General features: G+C 36.2%; 1 protein-coding gene across 1 annotated transcript in view; it reads left to right on the top strand.

The window, feature by feature from the left end:
- The window catches only part of ZDHHC21 (zinc finger DHHC-type palmitoyltransferase 21), a 39,527-nt gene that overhangs the window by 6,854 nt on the left and 8,772 nt on the right, over nt 1-23,901 (top strand). The window contains exons 4-6 of the mRNA XM_042783021.1: nt 3,593-3,704; nt 6,690-6,828; nt 22,276-22,392. Of these exons, the coding sequence (XP_042638955.1) occupies nt 3,593-3,704; nt 6,690-6,828; nt 22,276-22,392 (368 nt within the window). The remainder of the gene's footprint in view (nt 1-3,592; nt 3,705-6,689; nt 6,829-22,275; nt 22,393-23,901) is intronic.

The following is a 23,901-nucleotide window of genomic DNA, read 5'->3' as shown; positions in this document are numbered from 1 at the left end:
CAGACCTTTAGGTTAGCAGCTGAGTACTTAACCACTGTACCACCAGGGCTCTTACTGGCATTTACAGCAGAATGTCTTTTCAGTGCTTTGCTCTATAAAGTTATTGTATATTGATGTTACTTCTGACTAAGCTAAAAAAATTGAATTCAGATTAGAAATATCTGCAGAAAATTGAAGACTACCTACTGGTATTTTCTTCTTCTTATGTTTAAAATATTTCATTTCTTCGTTTTAAACTTTTCATACCTGAGTAGGCATCCACTGAGTGCCTCCTATGTGCTGCAGTCCCACTCTGTATATACTAATATACACAGTATAATATTCAGTCAGTATTTTGATAGTTAGCTTAATTTTACTACATCCATCTCTTTAAGGAGGTTATTTGGTAAGTTTAGATGTAAGTGATGGAAGGTCTAAGAATTTTGTGTAAATACAATTCCATTTTGTCAAATACTAAAAAGATACATTCTTTGTAGTAAAGCAGTTATCTTGTCTTGGTGCATAATTCTCCCATATCATTTTTATGTGTCTGATTAGAGCAGTTTATAATGAAAACAAGTGCTTTTTCTCTTTGTTTCTGAAAACTTGGTGTTTTTAGCACAGAATGTTGCTGTTTACTCTTCTCACTATCAAACCAAACCAAACCAAACACACTGCCATTGAGTCGATTCCTACTCATAGCAACTCAGCGGACAGAGTAGAACTGCCCCATAAGGTTTCTTTCTTTCTTCTTTTTTTTAACCATGAATTAATTTGATGCTCACTTTTTTTCATTCCTGAAAGATCTTTTTTTGTTGTTGTTGTTGTTAATTGTGATTTGGGTGAAAATTTACAGAGCAAATTCACTTTTCATGCAGCAGTTCACATACACTGTCTCATGACATTGCCTACAATTTACCCAATGCAACAGCTCCCCTCCCACTTCCTCCTGATAGTTACCTCTTCCCTGTGTCCATCCCTCCCCTGCACTCCTGTCCCCTGAACTGTCTCCCTGTGCATAAGCAGCCCTTCTTTCTCCCATGATTGCTCTCTCCAAGGAGGACTGTATCTACCTCAGGTACATGTTCAACTCATATGCCTGTCTTTTGTTTGGCTGGAAGCCAACAGGTGTGGGTTCAATTCCAAACCTGAAGGGCAGCTAGGGGCCATAGTCTCAGGGGTTCCACCAGCAAACCTGGTCCCTCCCCCCCCTCCAAATGAATTTGAGTTTTGTTCCACCTTGTTCTCCCTCTCTATCCAGGATCTCCTACATAGATCCCCCTCCGAGTGGTTGACAGTGGTAGCCGGGCACCATTTAGTTCTTCTGGTCCCATGGTGTATAGGCTGCAGATCGCATGGTGTACAATTCACTGTGACTGATTGTTTCCATGAATCTTTGGTTTACTTCTTTGCTCAGGATGAGGAAAGACCTGTTGTTGCATCTAGATGGCTGCTTGCAAGCTTTTAGGATCCCAGTCGCTACTCGTCACAGTAGGAGGTGGAACAGTGTTTTGTGTAGTATGTTATGCCAATTGAGCTTGATGTCTCCTGTGACTATGGTCCCGAGCCCACAGGTTTAACTACTCAGTCCCTCTGGGTAGCTGGCTGTGACCAAGAAGTGACTACAACCTTGTCCCTTGTCAGCTCTATTATACACTTGGGAATTCTTACAGATCATACAAATACACTTATAGGACCATTGTCTGCCAACCCTATACATGGTCTTGGGTACACTCCCCACTTCATAGACATACTTAATAGTTCAACCTGCCCACCCATCTACCCACTTGTATACCCATGCTTGCCTTCACTGATAACGTAGTACTGTATATGCCAAAGGGTTCATCTTTGTTGTCTGTACCTCCCATGTACCTCTCTATGTCTTCCTCTTCCTCAGTGCCACCATGTCAATAACTCAAATTTGGTACATTGCCCTTCTCTTCACCCAAATCAATACTTATCTCTCTCTATCTAACATTGTTCCCTCCCCTCCCCTCCCACCCCTGGTAACCAACAAAGAAAATTTCCTTCCATAGATCAACCGTACCTTGACTTATAATAACGAGCTAATACAATATTTGTTCTTCTGTGATTGACTTATTTCACTTAGCATAATGTCCGTCCTCCAAGTTCATCCACATTAGCGGTGTTCTGCAGATTCTAGGTTATTCTTTAGGGTTGCATAGTATTCCATTGTGTGTGTGTACCACGGTTTGGTTATCCATTCCTCAGTTGATGGACACTTAAGTTGTTTCTATCTTTTGGCTATTATAAATAGTGCTGCGATGAACATTGGTGTGCATATGTCTGTTCTTGTCATGGCTCTCACTTCTTTAGGATATATACCTAGTAATGGGATGGCTGGGTCAAATGGTATTTCTAATTCTGCTTTCCACAGTGGTTGTATCATTTTACAGTCCCACCAGTAGTGTATGAGAGTCACAGTTCCTCCACATCCTTGCCAGCATTTGTTGTTATTCTATCTTGTTGAACTTTGCTACTAGTGCTGGGGCAAGATGGTATCTCATTGTTGTTTTGATTTGCATCTCTCTAATGGCTAATGAGGGAGCTCTGGTAGCATAGTGCCTAAGGCACTTGACTGCTAACCAGAAGGCTGGCGGTTCAAACCCATCAGCCACTCCTCGGAAGGAAGATGGGGCAATCTACTTCCATAGTGACACTGCCTTAGAAACCCAAGGAGGGGTCAGTATGAGTTGGGTCTGACTCGACGGTGCATAATAACAACAGCAGCAATGGCTAATGATTGTGAGCATTCCCATAGGGTTTCTAGGGCTGTAAATCTTTATGGAAGGATAAGGCCTCATCTTTGTCCCATGGAGCAGCTGGTGGGTTTGAACTGCTGATCTTTTGGTTAGCAGCCCAGTGCTTTAACCACAGTGCCACCAGAGTTCCTCTGGAAATTGTTACTTGATGATAGGGCAGAGTTTTGTAAAGAACTCCTGTATTTCCATTACATAGTAATTTTCTTCTAACCTTCTTCGCTACTGAAATTATTCTAATATCTCCTAAACTCATCCAACATCCTTCTCCACCCTTCTGCCACACACATTGCCAAATGACTCCCTTAGTATTAAAAAACTAAAATTGTTTAGAGAAAGGAGGGAAATGCCATCTTTTTTTCTTCAGTGAGTTTATAGGGTTGATTTAGCTTCGTTAATCCACTGCAACCAGGACTCAGCATTATTTCTTTGTAAAAATAGTGTGTTTAGATAATGTTATTTCTAGAAATTAATTCATTTAAATAAAATTCTGTTTTAATGTAATAATTTGGTTGTATTTTTGATTTTCATCATTGTATTTAACTTACATTTAGAAATATGTCCAAAACCCAAGAATGTTGTTTTCTGTCCCTTTGACTGTAACAATAGTATCTTATTTTATAGTGTTTAAAATTAGAAAATTACAAAATGAGACACACATAGAATGGAACAGCAGTATTTACAACAAACATTTGCATTGGAGATGTAGAAGAAGAAATCTCTCTCAGACATATATTTTGAAGATTTCCTATAAAATCTTGTAAAAACTTTATAGTCTTATTTCAACACTAGTCATTTGCTTTCATTAAATGAGTTTTAATTTCCTTCTATAGAAAGGGAGTTCTGGGAATTGTGTAACAAGTGTAATTTGATGAGACCAAAGCGTTCCCATCACTGCAGCCGCTGCGGACACTGTGTTAGGAGAATGGATCATCACTGTCCATGGTAAGAGAAGAAAAATTCACTCGTAAGCAAAACTAAGAAAGATAAGTAGGAAAAAGTAAAGTTTAGTTCTTAGCAGGTTTTAAAAAAGTTATATTGAAATAATACAGTTTTATAGAACCTTGGAATTAAGGGATACCTTACATCATTGTTTAGTTTTGTCAATTTCTCCCAAAGTGTTTTTGCCCCCTTACAGAGATCCTGTCTTTACCAACAAAGAGAATTTTGAACAGAAAACAATGAGAATTGATACGCACCCAAATACTATAAAATAACTAAAGTGGTTGCATTAAATGAGCTGATGTATATAAAGCGATTAATATAATTTCTGGCACAAGAAATAAAAATACTTTAGTAGTAACTTTTTATTTCTAATTATAATAAGCTACATCCTTCCTATGGTTTTTATCCCCCTTTCCATTTGTTTAATTTGTTCTGTTCAGATATCCTGTTACCCCTTCCTCCCAAATTAAGCCTCTTTCAGTATCAAGCATTGGATATAGGTATTAACACTACATGCATGTTGGATGCATGTAAGTGATAGTTAGCTGATTCTGCTGTACTGCCAATATTTTTGGTCAGTAGGGGGCTCTCGTAATATTTACATAAAATGTTCAGTTGAGGAATGGAATTTTTAAAACAAGTGCAGTGAGAATTCTGCATTGTATCTCATTTGAAAGCTGTCGCAAAAATCTGTGAACAAGATATTGTATTTGATTCTGTTTTCCAAGCATTGGATCTCTGTATAAATATTTAGGTTCATAATAGTATAGCACTTTGTAAATATATCTCTATACATAAATATTTGTTTATACATACATGGATGCATGATACAGAGTTAACTGTACTTAACTAAATTTGAAAGTGTTTATCTAAAATTAGCTCAGGGGTAGAGTTTAGCTTTGCCTAGAAATTTTAACCAATTTGGAGCTTCCCTTATTTTTGATAACTTATTTTGAAAGCATACTTAATTAGTGTTAGTGGAAACTTAGTTAAAATTGATTATTTATCTAAAAAGTAATTTGTTGAGATTAGGAAAGAATAAGAATATTTTAGATGAAAGTACTTGGTTACTATATAAATTTTAAAAAAATTATCTAATTTTGTCAATAGGAGAATATTATGTATAACAGATAGTAGGTGTTAAAAAACAGTGCCTTGAATTTAAATAGATTAATTCCCAAGTGATTTTCTAAACCACCTCAGTGATCTGTTTATAGTCCCACTAGTTGTAGATTAAGAAAAGCAAGAGTGAAACATATATTCATTTAAGCGGTAATCACACTGAGAACCTCCATTTCATACACTTTTTAGTATAATGTTTCTGATAAAAAATAAATAAATGTTCCTGATTCAGTTGGAAATTGATGTATCTTTTCAAAAGAATGCAGTCATTTCTTTTTTAAGAATTAAAAAATAAACCATCATCTAGAAAGTATTTTGTTCTATAGGAACTAGTGATCTTACTTATATATTTTTAAGGAATAAAGGCTGTGACTTATTGGTGATAAAGTAAAGTGCTATTTAACCTAAATTCTGACATTGAGGTCATTTCTTTGTCCTTTTGTTTCCACAGTCTTCATCAGCGTCTAACAATATTGCTGAGAGGGAGATGGGAAATAGAAAGGTTTGGATAGAAAAGAGAATAGACTAGAGACCTCAATAAACTGAGGGATTTTCCTGCGTATTAAATTCCCTAGCAGAACACGGCCGAGATACTTAGCAATGAAATGTACAGTGTGAATTGGAAGCAAGGAGACTTTTTGATGTTTTCAGAAATTGCATTATCTTAATTGTCCAGGAACTTTAGATTCGGGGGTCAATTCTGTGATTCCTCAAGGATTCTTACATTTTTGGCTCTGATCACTCTAAGTAGTTTAAGTGCTACATAAAAAATCTCTTAACTTACACTTTGAATACCTTAGTATATCTTCAAGCTCTCTGATTAAGAAGAATTCTGTGATCATAGCAGTTATTTCTCAGATTTTTAGAGAACAGAAAGGATGGGACCAGGAAAAGTCATTTTTCCTAGCCACAGGTGTTTGCTGAGCATATTTGAGTATGCACCTAGCACACTGCTGTGATGGGTCTGCTTGTAGATAGCACAACACACTGAATTTTCCTGTTTACAAAGCATAAGCTCTTAACTCCAAGAAATACCTCTGCCAGGTTTTTAGTTCTATATTTGATTTTTTGAAATAGTTTAGCAACATACCTCAAAGCAACAATTTTAAGTTAGGAACTGAACCTATTATATCCTCCCACCCTCCGTCAAACAGTGACAGCTAATTTGAGATAAAATAATTTCTGTAAGGTAATTTTACAATTTTATGATAGGGTTTTCTGCTAGATTCTAAAATACTTTGAACATTTTGAGTAAAATACATCTTAAATAATAAAATATTAAGCTTGAATTAGCTTTGAAAATTTGGGAATTGTAACATTTAAATCTTTCTCTTGTTAGGGTTCATTATTATATTGACAGTTGTGTACCTTCTAAGTATTTGTAAATAGTTTGGAATATTTGTTTTTTTAATTTCACCAACCAAGGATAGATTTTAAGGGTAAGAAAAATTGTGAGTACTTAGCTATGTTAGAGTAGCAAGCCTAACTTACATTATTTTGATGCTTTCAGCTAGAATGCTGTAATAGAGGAAAAATATACAGGAAACAAAGTTCTTCTTTTCTCGGTCACTCTCTCTTCTCTGACAACTGGTTTCTCTCCTTCCTGTTTTCATACCAATAAAACAGGGAGACTACTTTCTGCTCTTCCTGCCTCACTGGGTTACTGTGAGTTGAAGGAGGATCACGTACATAGACTGTGTCCTTTTCTGTGTACTGTTGTGTTTAGGTTTTATCATATCTCTGAAGTTGAGTGTATGTGAAGTTGTTTGTGTGTATTTTTAGTTTTATAGTCTTACCAGTCCTGAAATTTAACATCTTATTAATGTTTAAAATATTGTTTCTTTTTCATTTTTTTCCCTTCAGGATTAACAATTGTGTTGGTGAAGATAATCATTGGCTTTTTCTGCAGTTGTGTTTCTACACAGAACTTCTTACTTGCTACGCACTGATGTTTTCTTTCTGCCACTATTATTACTTTCTTCCACTAAAAAAACGTAACTTGGTAAGAAATGCTTATATCCACTGATGTTAGAGCAGCTGTGGCATATAGTTATTACTAATGTGTTTCCTTTAAGTACAGAATATTAAACAGAAGCAACAACAAAAAGACCTTTTCCCCCTGACTTTTGATAATCAAGATAAAAATAAGTGTTTAGGGTGCTTTCAAAGATTATCCTTATATATACCATTTGAGGCATTGCTTTTCCCATTTTGTAGAATTGCAGTAGATGTCAAGACTTGCCCAGGATGGTGATGACAATAGTGATGATGATGATGCTAGCAGCAACTAAAATTGTTGCACCCTTAGTTATGAGCTGTGTGTCTATCATTGTGCTATGAGCCTCAGATACATTCTTATTTTCATGCTCATAACAACAGCATGAGGTGGGTACCATTCTTCCCTCCCTTCATTTTTATAAATGAGAAACAGACTGATAGTGATTACTGAAGGCATAATGCTAGGAAATGATACTCAGCTGGCTCTGATCCCAGTAGAACTGGGATTACAATTTAATATTCTTTTTTAAAAAAAAAAATTTTCATTTTATTTGCACTTAGATTCTAGAAATACTTTTTTTATTTTCTAAAAAAACTGTGTATAGAGAGCAGAGGGAGAGAAAGCAGAATGAGAGCAAGCGAGCTCGCTTGTTTGTGTGAGGGAGCAAGGGAGGGGAAGAGGAAAGAATAGAAACTGATGAGAAGAGGACTTTTTTCTTTTCCATTTATACCATTTTTTTTTTACTGTATAAATCTTTTTTACATTTAAAAATAACAAATTAGGTGGTGGTGGTGGTTGGTGATGGGTGCCATCGAGTTGATTTTAACTCATAGCAACGTGTTGTGACAGAGTAGAACTGCCTCTTAGGGTTTTCTTGGCCATAATCTTTAGGGAAGCAGATCTCTAGGACCACCAAGAAGGGGTCACTATGAGTTGGAACCAACTTGATGGCAGTGTTTTTGTCCCAGAGAGTCACTGAGTGGGTTCAAACTGCCAACTTTTTGTTTTGCAGCCAAGGGCTTAACTGTGTAACTAATCCGTTTTACTATTTATTATTAGGAGCTTTGGTAGCGTAGTGCCTAAGGCATTTGACTGCTAACCAGAAGGCCAGTGATTCAAACCCACCAGCCACATTCCTCGGAAGGAAGGTTGGGCAATCTACTTCCGTAGGGATACCACCTTGGAAACCCAAGGAGGGGTCGCTATGAGTCGGGTCCAACTCGATGGCACATAACAACAACAACATTTATTATTATTTAATTATGTTACAGTATAACTATATCATCTTACTATTTCTTTTCTGTTTAACCCATCTGTTCTTTGTTTCTTTTTTTCTCTTTCTTGCCTGTTTTGGGATTTCAGTTTTTAAAAAATTTTAATTTATCCCTTCCAGTGGCTTTTCTTCTTTAGGCATTTTTTGAATGTTTTCCCAGAAATGAGTCTTCTACCATTTCGTAGATAATGCTCTGGTGGCATAGTGCCTAAGGCATTTGACTGCTAACCAGAAGGCTGGTGGTTCAAACCCACCAGCCACACTCCTCAGAAGGAAGGTTGGGCAATCTACTTCCATAGTGATACTGCCTCAGAAACCCAAGGAGGGGTCGCTATGAGTTGGATCCGACTTGAGGGCAGTGAGTTTGATTTTGATTTTTAGATAATGCATTAACCTTAAAACAATTTAACTTTATTTACTGCACTGTGCAAATCTGCTGCAAAAGACTTTTTTAAAGTGTTTCAAAGCAAAGATGTCACTTTGAGGACAAAGGTGCACCTGACCCAAGCCATAGTATTTTCACTCACCTCCTATGCATGCAAAAGCTAGATAATGAATAAGGAAGACTGAAGAAGAATTGATACCTTTGAATTGATAGTATTGGCAAAGAATATTGAATATATCATGGACTTTAGAAGAATGAACAAATCTGTCTTTGAAAAAGTATAGCCAGAATGATCCTTAAAGCAAGGATGGCAGGGCTTCATCTCACATACTTTGGACATGTTATCAGGAGGGACCAGTCAGTCCCTGGAGAAGGACATCATGCTTGGTAAAGTAGAGGGTCAGCAAAAAGGGGAAGACCTTCAACAAGATGGATTGATACAATGGCTGCAACAGTGGGCTCAAAAATAACAATTGTGGGTATGGTGCAGGACTGGGTAGTGTTTCATTCTGTTGTACATATAGTTGCTATAAGTCAGAAGTGACATCTAACAACAATTATCATCATTAAGGAGCCCCAGTGGCTCAGTGGTTAAAATGATTGGTGGCTAATCAGAAGGTTAGCAGTTTGAACTCACCAGCCAATGCATGGGAGAAAAATGTGGCAGCCTGTTTCCATAAAGATTTACAGCCTTGGAAACCCTACGGGGCATTTCTACTTTGTTCCATAGGGTTGCTATGAGTTGGAATCAGCTCAGTGACAGTGGCTTTTTGTTTCTGTTTCTTTTACTGTCATCATTTTTGGTATTGTGGAGTTTAATAACAGATATAGAACTAAAACACATGATAGACATTATAGTTGTTGGTTGTATACATTCTGTGTTATAATACATATATGTTCAGTGTAATCAGTATGCATTTTGAATATCTACATATTGATGTTTTTTCCTTCTGGGATTGCTATTTTCTATAGTTAAATGCAAGTCTGCTGGAACAATTCTCTCAGATTTGGTTTACCTGAAGATGTCTTTATTTCCTTTCATTTTTGAAGGGTTTATTTGCTTGGCATAGAATTATAGTGTATTTTCTTTCAGTTTTGAGATCATATCCCATTTATTGTGGTTTTCATCATTTCTGTTAAAAAGTCAGCTGTTAGTGTGTTGCTCACTGATGTGTACATTTTCCTTTATGGTTTTTTTTTGTTGTTGTTCTTTAACTTTTAGCAGTTAGTCTATAATGTGTCTCGGTATTGTTTTCTTTGTATTTTTCCTGTTTGCAATGGATAACTTTGACTTTCTTTGTTTTCCTATTTTCTTCTTACTTTGTTTAAGATTGGATATTTTTTACTAATATATCTTCTGGATCATTAATCAGCTTGTTTTGCTATGTTTAATCTGCTGTTAAACCCTTCTGTTGAGTTCTTAATTCAGTTGTTATATTGTTCACTAAACTTCCCAGTTTCTTATAGCTCACATCTCTGGTGCAGTTCTCCATTTTGTCAACTATTTTCTTGACCATTTTAATCAATGCTATTTTAATGTCTCTAAGTGCACCCGAAATGCTCCTTGGAAGTGAGAATGGCCAGACTTCATCTCACCTATTTTGGTCATGTTGTCAGAAGGGACCATTCCCTGGAGAAGGATGTCATGCTTGGTAGGGTGGAGGATCGATGAAAGAGGGGGAGGCCTTCAATGAGATGGATTGACACGGTGGCTGCAATGATGGGCTCAAGTATAGCAGGGATCATGGAGCTGGTGCGGGATCGGGCAGGGCAGTGTTTCGTTCTGCTGTGCATGAGTCAGAAATGACTCAACGGCACCTAACAACAACAACAACATCTGATAGCATCAAATTGAGATCTTCTTCTGAATCAGTTTCTGTTGTCATTGTTTTTTTCCATTTGTTTTTAGATATAATGATCATGTCTTCTAACATGCCTGATAAGTTTTTATACTGGGCATTGTGTGTGAGAAGTTGTTGAGGATCTGGTTGATGTTTTCTTTCTTCAGAGGTGGTTTACTTTTTAAATTTTTTTGGACACACAGTAGAAGAAGGCTCAGCTTGATCCTGTCAGGTGTTTGTATAGCAAACGTTTCTAAGTCTAAATAGAACATTGATCTTACTTACTAAAGCAGTTCATGTGAAAATGATATTTATTGAGTTTATTGACATTTTTAAGGGTTTATGATTGTTGAGGTTTAAGTCTTTGTGAAGGACTAGCTTCAATGCATCTTTACTCTTATGGTGTAGCCCTTTTCAGAGGTCTTAGCTGAAAAATGAGGTGTTTCCTATGGGTTGCGCCCTGCAGTTTTTCTTTCCCCAGCTCTGAGAGACTACAGGAAGTCCAAGGCCTTCATACAGTGCTGCTTATGAAATGCAGGTACCTTAAAGGAAAAAACAAAATATATGCCTCACCTTAACATATTTCTTTTCTCTCTAGGATCTTGCCCATTTAAATCCCGGCTACTTGGGCTACTTGGGCTACTTTCTGATGTCTTCAAATACCTGTTTACTTTTCAATTGTTTGGATTTTTGTCTGGCTTTTAGTAGTATTGTTGGTGGGAGAGTTGGTTTCCTGTGAGCTATTCCCTAAAAGGTGTCAATGGAAGTAACATTGCATTTAAAAATTATCTCAGGTCATTCACATCAGTTGTGCACTGAAAAATTCCTGTGGTCGTAAAGTTTGAGAATGCTATAGAAAATGAGACTCAAGATGCACTTTATAGGGAGGTAGAGATTAACCAAATAGAAGAAGGAAGTCATTGCTGGACTAGGGAGTAACAAAAGGCTTAAGACAGTTACTGGAATAATTGCTCTTAAGGTCACATCTGTTGTAAAATGTTACCTATGGATCAAATACTTCTAAGGCTAACAGCACTGTTCTTATTTAAAGATCTTTTTTAAGATAACATTTTGCTTTGTATTTATAAAGGTAGCAAAACAACAGCATTACCACTAATTTTAGTACAAAAGTGACCATTCTTACCATTGGCCTTTTAAAAAAATAGTATATTACAGTGGAATATACTTTAGACTATCCTATACTATCAATGATTTTTACAAATCTTTTCCCATGTCCTTTTCATTTTTCTCTAAAACACACAAAAAAATTATATCCAGCTCTTGATTATGTGTGTACAGCTGCTCAGAGAGCAATTCACCTTGTTATGTTTCCTTTATTTGGGATATGGAATAAAGATGTTCAAGGCTCCTAACTGCATTTGAAGGTTGCATTAATGAGTACTGTGCATCCTTCCTTTGTGAGTGATGATGCAGTTAAATTGTGTCATGGACTTTGACCCTAGAATCTTCTGTTAGCCAGACCGACTTGAAGTCTGCAAAATGATCTTTTTTCTTTATATCCTTTCAGGTAGATAGATGGCAGCATAGTATCTTCTCTGGCCTGTGTTTAAATCCGAAAGCTATGTGCCTGTTCTGTGGCTTGGAAAAGAAAGCGTTAACAACCCTTAGTTTTTGTTCTTTATTTTTTAGGGAAGGTTGTCTGTTTTGTTTTTTTAATGTGAAGGTATTCATTCAAAGAGGCTGCCCTTTGAACTTTGTTGTAATGGCACTTAACCTGTATTCAGTAGGAAATATGTACATTATGGTTGAACTTAACAATTAAGTGCATGGGAAAGAGAAATGAGGGGAAGCAGGCTATTAATGTTGTTGTTATTGTATGACAGGACAGAGTGGCTGCTGCATAGAGTTTCCTAGGCTGTAATCTTCATGGGAACAGATTGTCAGGTCATTTCTTCTAAGGAGTGGCTGGTGGATTTGAACCACAGACCTTCTGGTTAGCCAGGTACTTAAACCACTGCACCACGAGGGCTCCTTAGGCTATTCAAAAATTCTAGGAAAAGAACAATTTTGGAAAATCTGCTCTTCTTAATTTCTCTCTTCTACAGCTCTCTTTTTTCTGGGGAGCTCTCTCTGAGCTGCTTAGTATTTGCCCCATTGTTTCGTAGAGCAACCTTTTGTTTTTAAATTTCTTCTTAATCTTTACTTTTTAATTATCCATCTATTATGGATGTTCAAAGATTTATTGTGTTTTTTACTATGTGAAATTTTGAGGAAATATTTTAATATGTGCTTATTGAAAGGAGCTCTGGTGGTGTAGTGGATAAGGCATTTGGCTGCTAACCAGAAGTTCAGCAGCTCAGATGGACCAGCCGCTGTGTGGAAGGAAGATGGGGCGATCTGCTTCCATAGAGATTACAGCCTTGGAAACCCAGTGGGGGTTGCTGTGAGTTTGGTTTTGTTTTTATCCTTACTAAGAGAAGGAAGGAATAAGAGGTATAGAAAGTAAGAAATCTGTAGCTATCGTGAAGGAACATCTACATTTGGGATTTATTCTTTTAATTGTAAATGTTGATTTATATACTTAGATGTAGACTAAAGAAGGCCCCCAAATCTAAAAAGAATTGGTATTACCATCTTTGATATCAATCAAAAACACCCCCCAAATTCTCAGTATTAAGAAAGAAAATGCACATCTAGAAAAATTGCAGAAACTTGAAGAGTAGGTTTCATTTTAAGTGAATGTGGATCAATTAAATATTTTTAGTTAGAAGTGTGAGATGTTTGGAGAAGTTTTTCAAATGTTAGACTTTAAATTAGTTTGAGCATCACTTGCATTTATTATGCCAGTATAATACTGAATTTTACTTAAAATTAATGTCTTGCTGTAAGTAGTGATTAGAATGGAAATTATTGTAAAAATTTCAAAACCTATAAACTGGGGAATGACTTGGCATTTTTAATGAATAGAATAGATGGATATTAGAGAAATGGATTTTGACTTTTGACCAAGGCCCATATTTGAGTATTTTTTACACATAATTATTTTAATGTTGATAAGCAAAAGCCAGCCATTTGGTATATAATTAAATATAATATAGTTCATTTTATTGAAGCTGGTTATTTGGCAAAAACAATACTAGAAAATTATATAGCCCATTAATGAAATATGAAGATAAGTATCTTGATGCTTAGACTATACTTCCTTAAACTTATTAGATGATGAACTTGTGACTTCACTAGTCCTATATTTTATGATTTTATATCATTTTGAATTTGTAAACACGTGATTGTCAGAAATTGTCTAATGATTTTAAATATCCCTGAATAATAAATAGTAAAGTCTCCATAGTACAGAAAAGGTAACTGAGATTCAGAGAGGTTGACTGACTTGTCCACTTATAGCATAAGCACTCGACAGAGATGTGATTTCCATGCATTTCTATCTGTCCCTAAGTCATGTGCTTTCTCTACTGCCAAGCCGTTTTTCCAGTTTTTTGCATTTATTCTTGAGGAAATTTTTTGCAGTTTTATTTTCCTAAAAATACTTGGATTAAACAGTATTAAAGCATCATAAAATCTGCTCTACACACCTCAGTTGACTTCTTGGTTGGTAAATTCATAATATTTTGCTGTTTTCATTTTTTGTTGAGGTAACCCTTAGTTAGTGCTAGTTTGTCTAATATTAGGACTGCCAGGATATATCTTATAATGGCATTATAGCAGGTTAAAAACATTTTTTAAAATATACATCTGCTAGCAGCCAGATAGTATAGTCAGTGATCACTGTTTCTCTACATGAGAAAAATTGTTTTTGTTTTTTGAATTTATGGCTATTAATATCAGAGGCTATTTAAACCTCCATCATTTAAATTCTTTTTAGATGAAATAGATTTAGGTAACGTCTAATTTATTATTTCATACTTATTTTTAGATAAAGGGCAAGAGCTAACATACTAACTGCATTTACGGCTGTGAGAGGAGGAGGCCCACAGAAGGGGGAAGGGAGAAGAGAGAATTTCAGTAAAGGGACATGCTGCCAGTATTCAGAAGAGGAAAATAAATAATGTTTAGTAATCCAGCCAACTCTTCAGCTAGGAAGATACATTATTATTATTCCAATTGGCTGGTGTCTAATAGCATTGCTAGGGATTTGATGTCAGATATGACTGTGCCACAGAATTACTCGCCTGGCCTTTTGGCTCGCAAAGAATAGAAATAGCCAGAAGACCAGTTGTACTTTGAATATTGGTAAATCTTACAGTTTATTTTAATCTTTGACATAAAAAGTCTAAAGGTATCCTGAGTACTTCTGATGTTTTTTGCTGTTTTAAAAAGATATTTTAAGCTTTAGTTTTCTTAATGCCTACCAGATCCTTTATTTATTGTAGTCATTGAAGAACAGATAAAATGGCTGAAATATTTTTTTTGACTTTTGGGATTTTTGGCAAGAATAACCAAGAATAGCCAGGAATGTTTGGAAATTAAGACTATAAAGGATCAGTATGCAATAAAAATTATTTCTAATGATAGTATGAAAGTCATTTGGCTTTTTTGTATTTTGAAATGCTAGTGGTAATATTTTCATTTGGTAACATTTTTTATTTCTGTGTGAATAGTGTCATATAGGTAATTACTTTACAGAGATAACCAGGTTAAGAACACTCTATTATTCTAATTGTCAATTCTGTATCAATATATCCCCTGTTCCTTCAGATGAAACACAGAAGCCTTGTAACAAGTCTTAACTTTGCTTTGCACTACCAGGTCTACAACTCATTAAATTTATTTATATAGCAAATTCCTTGTAAATACTACAACTCTTAACATGGCAGAGTTAGAACTTTTTATTTCTCTATTTTGAGCTTCCGTGATAAAACCCTGGCAGCAGTTTTGTTGTCTTTCTTCTTATATTTTTATCAAACACGGTGGCAGTGTGTTTGAAAAGTAAACGTATCAAGAAAGTATTTCATCTTGTTTTCTCACTGCCTCACCTTTCCTAGAATTTTTACTGCTAAAACATGAGAAGGTAGACAAAAGAAATTATCTGAAATATTTCACCCTCTGTCATGAACCTGGCAGTCAGGTACCTTTAAAATTTGTTCCCAAAGAAATCTGTATATGTATTTGTACCAAAATTTAATGTATAATTCTGAATGCTCAACAGTAATCACTAGAGAGATGTGAATATTGGTTTTTCCCTTAAAAGATGTTAATTTTTATTAGGAGATAACAAGACAGAAAAAGTACATTTTACTTGGGGGCAAGGAATGGAGGATGAATGTACAGAATAAGCTTGTGGCTTGTTTGCCCATATTTTGAAATATAATGATACAGCTTGCATATTTTTCAGCTAAGGCCCGTTCCCAAAAATGATGATAACAATACAAACGTAAGAGGATTTTATTTTATGTGAGAACAGTTGCCACATGAACCTGCCTTCAGTTTGTAAGGTTGATTATTAAGCCCCTTGAAAAACTGAGATTTTTCAGATGTGATCTAAGCTATTTCTTTTCATTAAAACATAGAAAAACCAAATATAGTGCTTCTCAGTGAGGAGAAGGGGGATTCCCCCCTCACCCCCAGGGTAATTTGGTAATATGTACAGACATTTTTGGTTGTCACAACTGGGAGAGTACTTTGGGTTTCTAGTAGGTAGAGGCCAGGGACATTACAAAATATTCTGTAATGCATAGGACAGCCCCCTCAAGAAAAGAATGATCTGAAATGTCATCAGCACCAAGGATGAGAAACTCTGTAGTAGGAGGATTGCAAATACATCACGTATTCTTTTTCTAGTTTCATGAAAACGTAAAAGAAGGTGACAGAATAGTCTTATGAATAAAAGTTTCTTTATTTGATTGATATAAAAACTATAATTTTTATAAAATGTTTTAAAAAATTATGAAAAACATGTGTTGAGTCATTCAACTAATAGTTTTTGAGTGCCTACCCTGTGTGGGTCATTGTACCTGGATCTGAGGGTGCAGTGATGACAAGAGAAAGTTCCTATGCTTAGAGCTTACATTCTAATCATGGGAGATAAGCGATAAAGAAATACATGATGTACAAGTGTTATGTAGAGTGATAAAGCAGGGGTGATAATTGAGGATGCTGTCAGAGAAGGCCTTTCTCCTAGTGACACATGAGCAGAGACCTGTAATTCAGTCAAGTCATACTGATATTGGGAGATAGAGCATTTTGGGTAGAAAGAAACCACTGCCAAGACCCTGAAGTGGGAACAGGGTTGACATTTTCAAGAAACAGCAGGAGGCCAGTGTGGCTTGAGCGAGTGGGGGGGCAGTAATAGGAAACGAATTGAGAGCAATGATGGGTTGGGATTGGCAGTGGGAACTATTTTGTTAGGATTTTTAGTGGTTGAGACTTTGGAAACTGTTGGAGGGTTTTGAGCAGTTATAAAATCTCACTTACATTTTTCAAAGAAAACCAATTGCTGTGAAGAGTAACTGAGGGATAACAATGGCAACAGGAAGACCAGTTGCTATACTTTTGAAATATTATCCAAATATGAGATGATGATGGTGGTGGAAGTGTTGAGAAGTGGTTCATTCTAGTTTGAAGAACTAACAGGATTTGGCTATTATTTAGATACAGACTTTGAAATAGAAAGTGAAAAGTCAAGGACACAAGTTTCATGGCTTGACCAGTTAGAATGGAGATACCATTTACTGGGAAGAGGAATCCTGAGTTTTAGAGGAAAGTTAAAGATTTTTGTTTTATACATTTAATTTGAAATGCCAAGAAGAGATGTTTATTAGGCAGTTAGATTAGATATTGGAGTCTGGAGGTTAGTGGAGTAGTCTGAGCTAAATGTGTAAATTGGGAACTTTCAACTTCAGGATATTTAAAGCCATAGAACCTGATATGAAATTTCTTAGGAGTAAATGTTGATAGGGAAGAGATCTGAAGACTAAGCCCTGGGACACTCTCAATTTGAAAGGTCAGAAAGATGAGGAGGAGCTAGAAAGATGATTAAGAATGAGCAGCCATGAAGCAAGAGGAAAACAATGGTGAGAGAGAAGGCAAGAGAATTGATAATAAATTGAAAGAAAATATAACAGTGGTCCATGGAATATAAACAAGTAGGGAGCCAAATGAAAGTATGACTGGGAGGAGAGCAGTGATGGACAGTGAAATAGTAGTTAGGTCAATGGATATGGATTGGAGGTTCTGTTGAGGTTGAGAATTTGTTAGCACCGGGGGCCTGTGTAGAATTTGAATTGAGAGTAGGATAGAAGGCAAAATTATTGTAAGAAATGAATTCTAGAAATTCATAGACTAGGTATTGGAAGAATTATATATAGATAAATGTTGACATTTATCTATATATAAGCATTTATCTATTAAGCATATTCGTTAATTAAAAAATAAATGAAAACAATACAGTTTGTAATTATATAGTAAAGATCTTAAAAAGCAAATGGATTCTTGTGACTTTGGGTAAGATTTTTGAAGCCAGTTTCTTTAATTGAAAAGTACTGAATCTAAAGAAATCTAAGAAGAAGAGATATGCTCTGTGTTAAATGACTCAAGACTCTGTTAATTAAGCATGTGTAAACGGTTGTTTTTTGAAAATGTAAGAACGGTTTTAAAAAATGCTAGAGGAAAGTATTTTTACATATTCTTAAATACAACTAAATGAATAAATTTAATATTATAAGTAGGTCTCTTAGTCTCATCTCCATCTCCAACATTTATAAATGCTAGTTGGCCAAAATACATTATTTTTAAAATCTTTTCACTGGAAGAATGGAGGATACATTTTACTTGGTCATATGTGTTGTTCTTGGTACAGTAAACTCTGCTATAATGTGATAGATTGGTTTCTAGAAAGTACTCCATTATGCAGGGGACCAGGTTTGCTGGTCCGATAGAGCCTGGTGGAACTGCTGAGACTATGGCCCCTAGCTGCCCTTCAGGTCTGGAATTGAACCCACACCTGTGGTTTCCAGCCAAACAAAATGCATGCATATGAGTTGAACATTTACCTGAGGTAGATACACTCCTTGGAGAGAACTATCATGGGAGAAAGAAGGGATGTTTATGCACAGGGAGACAGCTCAGGGGGCAGGAGTGCATGGAGGGATGGACACTGGGAAGAGATAACTATGGGGAGGAAGTGGGAGGGGAGCTGTTGCGTTGTGGTAAATTGTGGTCAATGTCATGAGACAAAGTGTATGTGAACTGCTGTATGGAAAGTGAATTTGCTCTGCAAATCTTCACCCAAATCACGATAAAATAAAAATTTTTAAAAAAGTACCCCATTATGCAAAATCATGCTTTGAAAACCACAGGGCTTATGGAAAAATGGGGGCACAACACTCAAAAGCTTCATCAGTGACAATTAAACAGAAAAGAACCTAATAAAAATGGCAGCCTAGTGTTATGTGATTAAGAAATACATAAATACATTAAATTTGGCCCTTTACTTTGAAAAAGAACTGACGTTTTCTTGTGGTATTGGGCATCAGAAGGGTTGCAGTATGTGACTTTTTGTGAAGTGGTTGAAGGAGGGTTGGCAGAAATTGGGGAAAGTTGTAATACCAGATATAGATGAATGTGACTTGTACCACATGCAATAACCTGAGGGATCTGATAGATGTTTGAGGTGTTTGCAGGTGTGTTGTATTTCTGCATGTCTCCATTCAACTGCATTCACTTTTCTTAGTGTTTCTCATGGATGAAATTACATGTAGTCAAATGGAAAATTATTGTTATGTTCAAATTATTCTTTAATGGATCAACATTAGAACAAATATGCATTTTCAAACAAGTGTTATAGCAGAACTCAGTGTATATAATATTTTATATTGGTTTGCAGCCTCCATCTAATTATTATTAATTTATTTTGGAATTTTCTTTATTTGTATTGTGATTTGGGTGAAAGTTTACAGAGCAAATTGATTTTCCATACAATGGTTCATATATATTTTGTTTCAAGACACTGATTGCAAACCTCACAATGTAATTGCTCTCTTCCCACTTCCTCCCTGTGGTTACCTTTTCCCTGTGTCCTTCTTTCCAATGCATTCCTGCCCTCTGAACTATCTCTCTGCACAAATGCTGCCCTTCTAAACTCCCATGATTGATTGTTCTAAGGAATGTACCTACCTTGGTATATATATTCCATGGAGTGAGTTCAATTCCAGGCCTGAAAGATGATTAGGGGCCAAAGTCTCGGGGATTTCACCAGTTTCTGTCAGACCATTAAGCCTGAATTTTTTATGATTTTATGTTTTGTTCCACATTTTTATCCCACTCTATCCAGATCTCCTATTTTGATCCCTTTCTGAGTGGTTGACAGTGGTCGCCAGACACCATTTAGTTCTTCTGGGCTTAGAGCCATGTAGGCTGAGGTTTGCATGGTCGCCTAGTCACTTAGACTAATTGTTTCCATGTGTCTTTGGTTTTCTTTATTCTTCTTTGCTCTAGATGAGAAGAGACCAGTTGTTATATCTTAGATGGCCACTCATGAGCTTTTGAGACTCTAGTCACTGCTCACCAAAGTAGCTATGTAGAACAATGTTTTTGTGTAGTAGGTAATGCCGGTTGAGCTTGATGTCCCCCATGGCCATGAACTCCAGCCCATGGCCCAGTGACTAACTCCATCTTTTAAGTTTTACATGTTTTAATATTATAAGGATTCTGAATTAAGCTCTTTATGCTGAAGTTTTGAAATAAGACTGCCTAATATTTGGGTGTTGTAAATAGTTAATATGCTCAGCTGCTAGTAGAAAGGTTGGAGGTTCAAGTTGACCCAGAGGTGCTTTGGAAGAAACACCTGGTGATGTACTTCCAAGGAAGCAGCACTGTGGAGCACAGTTCTCTTCAGGACACACACAGGGTTGCTGTGAGTCAGAGTTGACTTGCAGGCACCTGGTTGTCATATTGACTAGGAGTCCCTGGGTGGTGTAAATGGTTAGTACATTTGGCTGCTGACTGATAGGTTGGAGGTTCCAGTCCACCCAGAAGCAACCCAGAAGAAAGACTTGGCTACTTCTGGGGGTGGGGGTGGGGGGAATCAGCAGTTGAAAATCCTATGTAGCACAGTTCTACTTTGACACACATGGAGCCTCCATGAGTTAGAATCAACTTGATGGCAACTGGTTTTCTGGTTATATTTGACTGCTACAAAGCACGTGAAGTATCTTGGTAAATTTTAAGTTTTTCCAGGATAATAGATAAGTGAAGGAGCCCTGCCAGTGCAGTGGTTAAGAGCTTGGCTGCTAACTGAAAGGTCAACAGTTGGAACTCACCAGCTGTTCCGTGGGAGAAAGTTGTGAAAATCTGCTTCCATAAAAATTTACAGCCCTCGAAACCCTATGGGGCAGTTCTATTCCGTTCTGTAGGGTTGCTATGAGTGGGAATCGACTCTATGGCAGTGGGTAATGGATAAGTGATTTGAGGGCGGTACCAGGTTTTTTGTGTGAGACTGGTGGTTCTTCACTATGATACACTGAAAAGCATCAATTCTTCTGTTTCAAGCAAGCACATTGTTTTCAGTGACCTCCCTGTTTCTGGTATTGCTATCAGGATACCTTTAAGCCTTAACCTGAATGAGGACCAAAGAAAGCATATGGGTGGTTATCTTTTTGGGATCTTTCCCACTTGTTGCTTCTATCTTGAGTGGCTCTTACATTCCAGAGCTTAGCAGTAATTGGTTTCCAGATTCTTTCACCTTTCTCTCACTCTTTCAGTCTTTAGGGCCAATAACAGAGTTAATAAAATGTTTCTCCTTGTTTCCTGTCTTCCACCAGTTTTTTGGTTACCATGCCTTGAGCCAAAAAGTGGGCATTCCCTCACAGCATTACCATCTCCCTCCTGTCTTTATACCATAAAGGCATTCGTTTATGTTTCTGCAGTACTCTGTGCTAGTATCTCTGTTAAGAACATACATCAGATTGTTTTTAAAATTTTGCAGAATTGGCCTGTCTTTCTCAATATACTGTGTATTTCTCAGGGACATGGACCATATTTTTAACATTTTTACGTTTGTGCTACATAGCACACTTTTTGGTAGTGGTGTTTGGGTGAATGAGTGAACAAATTGAGCTTGAAGAGCACTGTGCATATGATCCTATTAGGGACATTATCCTCTCTTTTGAATAAGTTATATAATCTCTAGGTATCTTGGTTACTTGAACTTTATTAATATGACTCATAATGCTATACATTTAAGCTTTTTAGCAATATAATATTAAAATTTTCTTATGTGAACTGGTTTGCATACCATCCGAGTTTTTTTTTTTTTTTTTTTGACTGCATATAGGTTAAAAAACAAACCTGGTTTACTTACAGTCTAGGATTTAGGATTTTTTCAAACGGTACCCGTTGAGTTGATATCGACTCATAGCAACCGTATAGAACAGAGTAGAACTGCTCCATAGGGTTTCCAAGACTGTAAATCTTTATAAAAGCAGACTGCTATAACTTTTTCCTACAGGGCAGCTGATGGGTTTGAACTCCTAAACTTTCATTCACAGCAGAGTGCTTTAACCACTGTGCCACCAGACACAGTACCAAAAAACTAAACCCACTGCCCTTGAGTTGATTCTGACTTATAGCGACTCTTTAGGACAGAACAGAACTGCCCCAAAAGGGTTTCCAAAGCAGTAAATCTTTATGGAAGCAGACTGCTTCATCTTTCTCCCAGGGAGTGGCTGGTGAGTTCGAACCACTGACCTATTGATTTGCAGCCAAGTGCTTTAACTGCTATACTTCCAGGGTTCCTTTTTGACACAATAAGGTAATAAAATTCTATATTTTATTGCTATTAATTTAAAACAATTATTTTTGACATTTTAAAATATTTGTATGTTGATAAAGTGGAACCAACTCAAAAAGAGGGGAAATATAGTTCTTCTAAGATAGTAAGGGGAAGTGTTATAATTCAATTCTTGATTATTATTGCAACTCTTAAATATTTCTTTGAATTGTTTTTAAGACTTTTTAAACAATCTTTTTCTTTATAGGACCTTTTTATCATTAGACATGAATTGGCCATAATGAGACTAGCTGCCTTTATGGGTATTACTATGTTAGTTGGAATAACTGGACTCTTTTATACTCAACTAATTGGCATCATCACAGTAAGTATATCTTTCAGTGTAAACGAATATATTTATGGACATAGTTCCTAATTATAAACAATTCTGAAGAGTTACAGAAGGTTTAGAAATAGGAGAAAATTACCCATTATCATTTGTATGTTTCCATTTCCTTATGCCTATGTGCTTTTGAAGCAGTTATAATCCACATACAGAATATACATACACTTTTGCATCTTGCTCTTAAAAATTAACCTAAAGTGTTTTTATATGACTGCAGATTTCATGTATATAGCTTTTAATATATTTTAATTAACTGTATTCTAGTTAATTGACATGTAGTGAGCAATCATTTTTTTTCCTATGTTACAGAAAACACAGTTTTCGACTTCTCTTTCTCCTCTTTAAGCTATTTATTTAGGGTAAATTCCCAAAAGCGGAGTTGCTGGAAGAGCCATTTTATAGTAATTAAGTTTTATGTTTTTGCTTGTACTTATTGGTGTGAAAACTAACTTAAGTGATTGCCATTGATCATTAGATGTCAGAAAGACTGACTACCAGGTACTCATTTTATGGTCTTTAATATGGAAAAGACATGAAATAATAGCATTATTTTTTACATCACAAATGTACTTACAAAGAGTATTGTCTTTTTTATTATTACCTGTATAGGAATGTCTAAGTGATTTTCTCCCATCACCTAATTTGGGCAGTTGCATCAAACACAAGGAAGTATGGTATTAGGTACTAGTATCTCAAGTACATCCATTCCGTGAGGTGGTTAGTCAGCTTGAGGGTTCAGGCATCGAAGTAATGAGAAATAAGATTGAAATATACATTGTAGTTGCAGTCTTTCTTCCTAATTAGCCAACTGAGGTTCCTTTACCACAACCAAAAAGGTGAAAAAAAAATCATATTGAATAAGAAAAAGTTTGATAATACCCTGCATCACAAAAGATGAAGGACAAACATGCTTTCTCATACATTGTTGGTGGGAGTGTAAATTGCTATAACCTTTTTTCAGGGCAGTTTTTCAATGTCTGTCAAAATTTTAAATTCATAGTTCTTTTAACCAACCTCTAATTTTTCCAGGCTATTTATTACCATGTGTGTAAGCATGTATGTTAAAAAGGTGTCCATTTGACAGCAACAGTAAATTACTATTATATGTTTATGAAAACTTAAATGTTTACCAGATATATTCAGTGAAAAAAATATAAGAAAAAAATGCATCAAAGTTTACTATCCACAAGGGGGCACAGTTACAAATAGAGTTCTTTGAATACTACCTACCCCCTGCCGTTGAGTCGGATCCGACTCATAGCCACCCCTCCTTGGTTTCCGAGGCAGTATCACTACGGAAGTAGATTGCCCAGCCTTCCTTCCAAGGAGTGGCTGGTGGATTTGAACTGCCAGCCTTCTGGTTAGCAGTCAAGTGCCTTAGGCACTACATTACCAGAGCCCTAGGATACTATTATCTGTCACCTGTATCAAGTGTGTTCAAATCAGCCTGTACATGACCTGAAACCATCCCTCCTCTCTATGTCCTTG

The sequence above is a fragment of the Orycteropus afer genome, unplaced genomic scaffold (genome assembly GCF_000298275.1).
Source record: "Orycteropus afer afer isolate SDZICR_OR568_19922 unplaced genomic scaffold, OryAfe1.0 scaffold00584, whole genome shotgun sequence".
NCBI classification, from domain to species: domain Eukaryota; kingdom Metazoa; phylum Chordata; class Mammalia; order Tubulidentata; family Orycteropodidae; genus Orycteropus; species Orycteropus afer.
The sequence above is the reverse complement of the archived record's forward strand: the minus strand, read 5'-3'. Positions and strand labels throughout refer to the sequence as shown.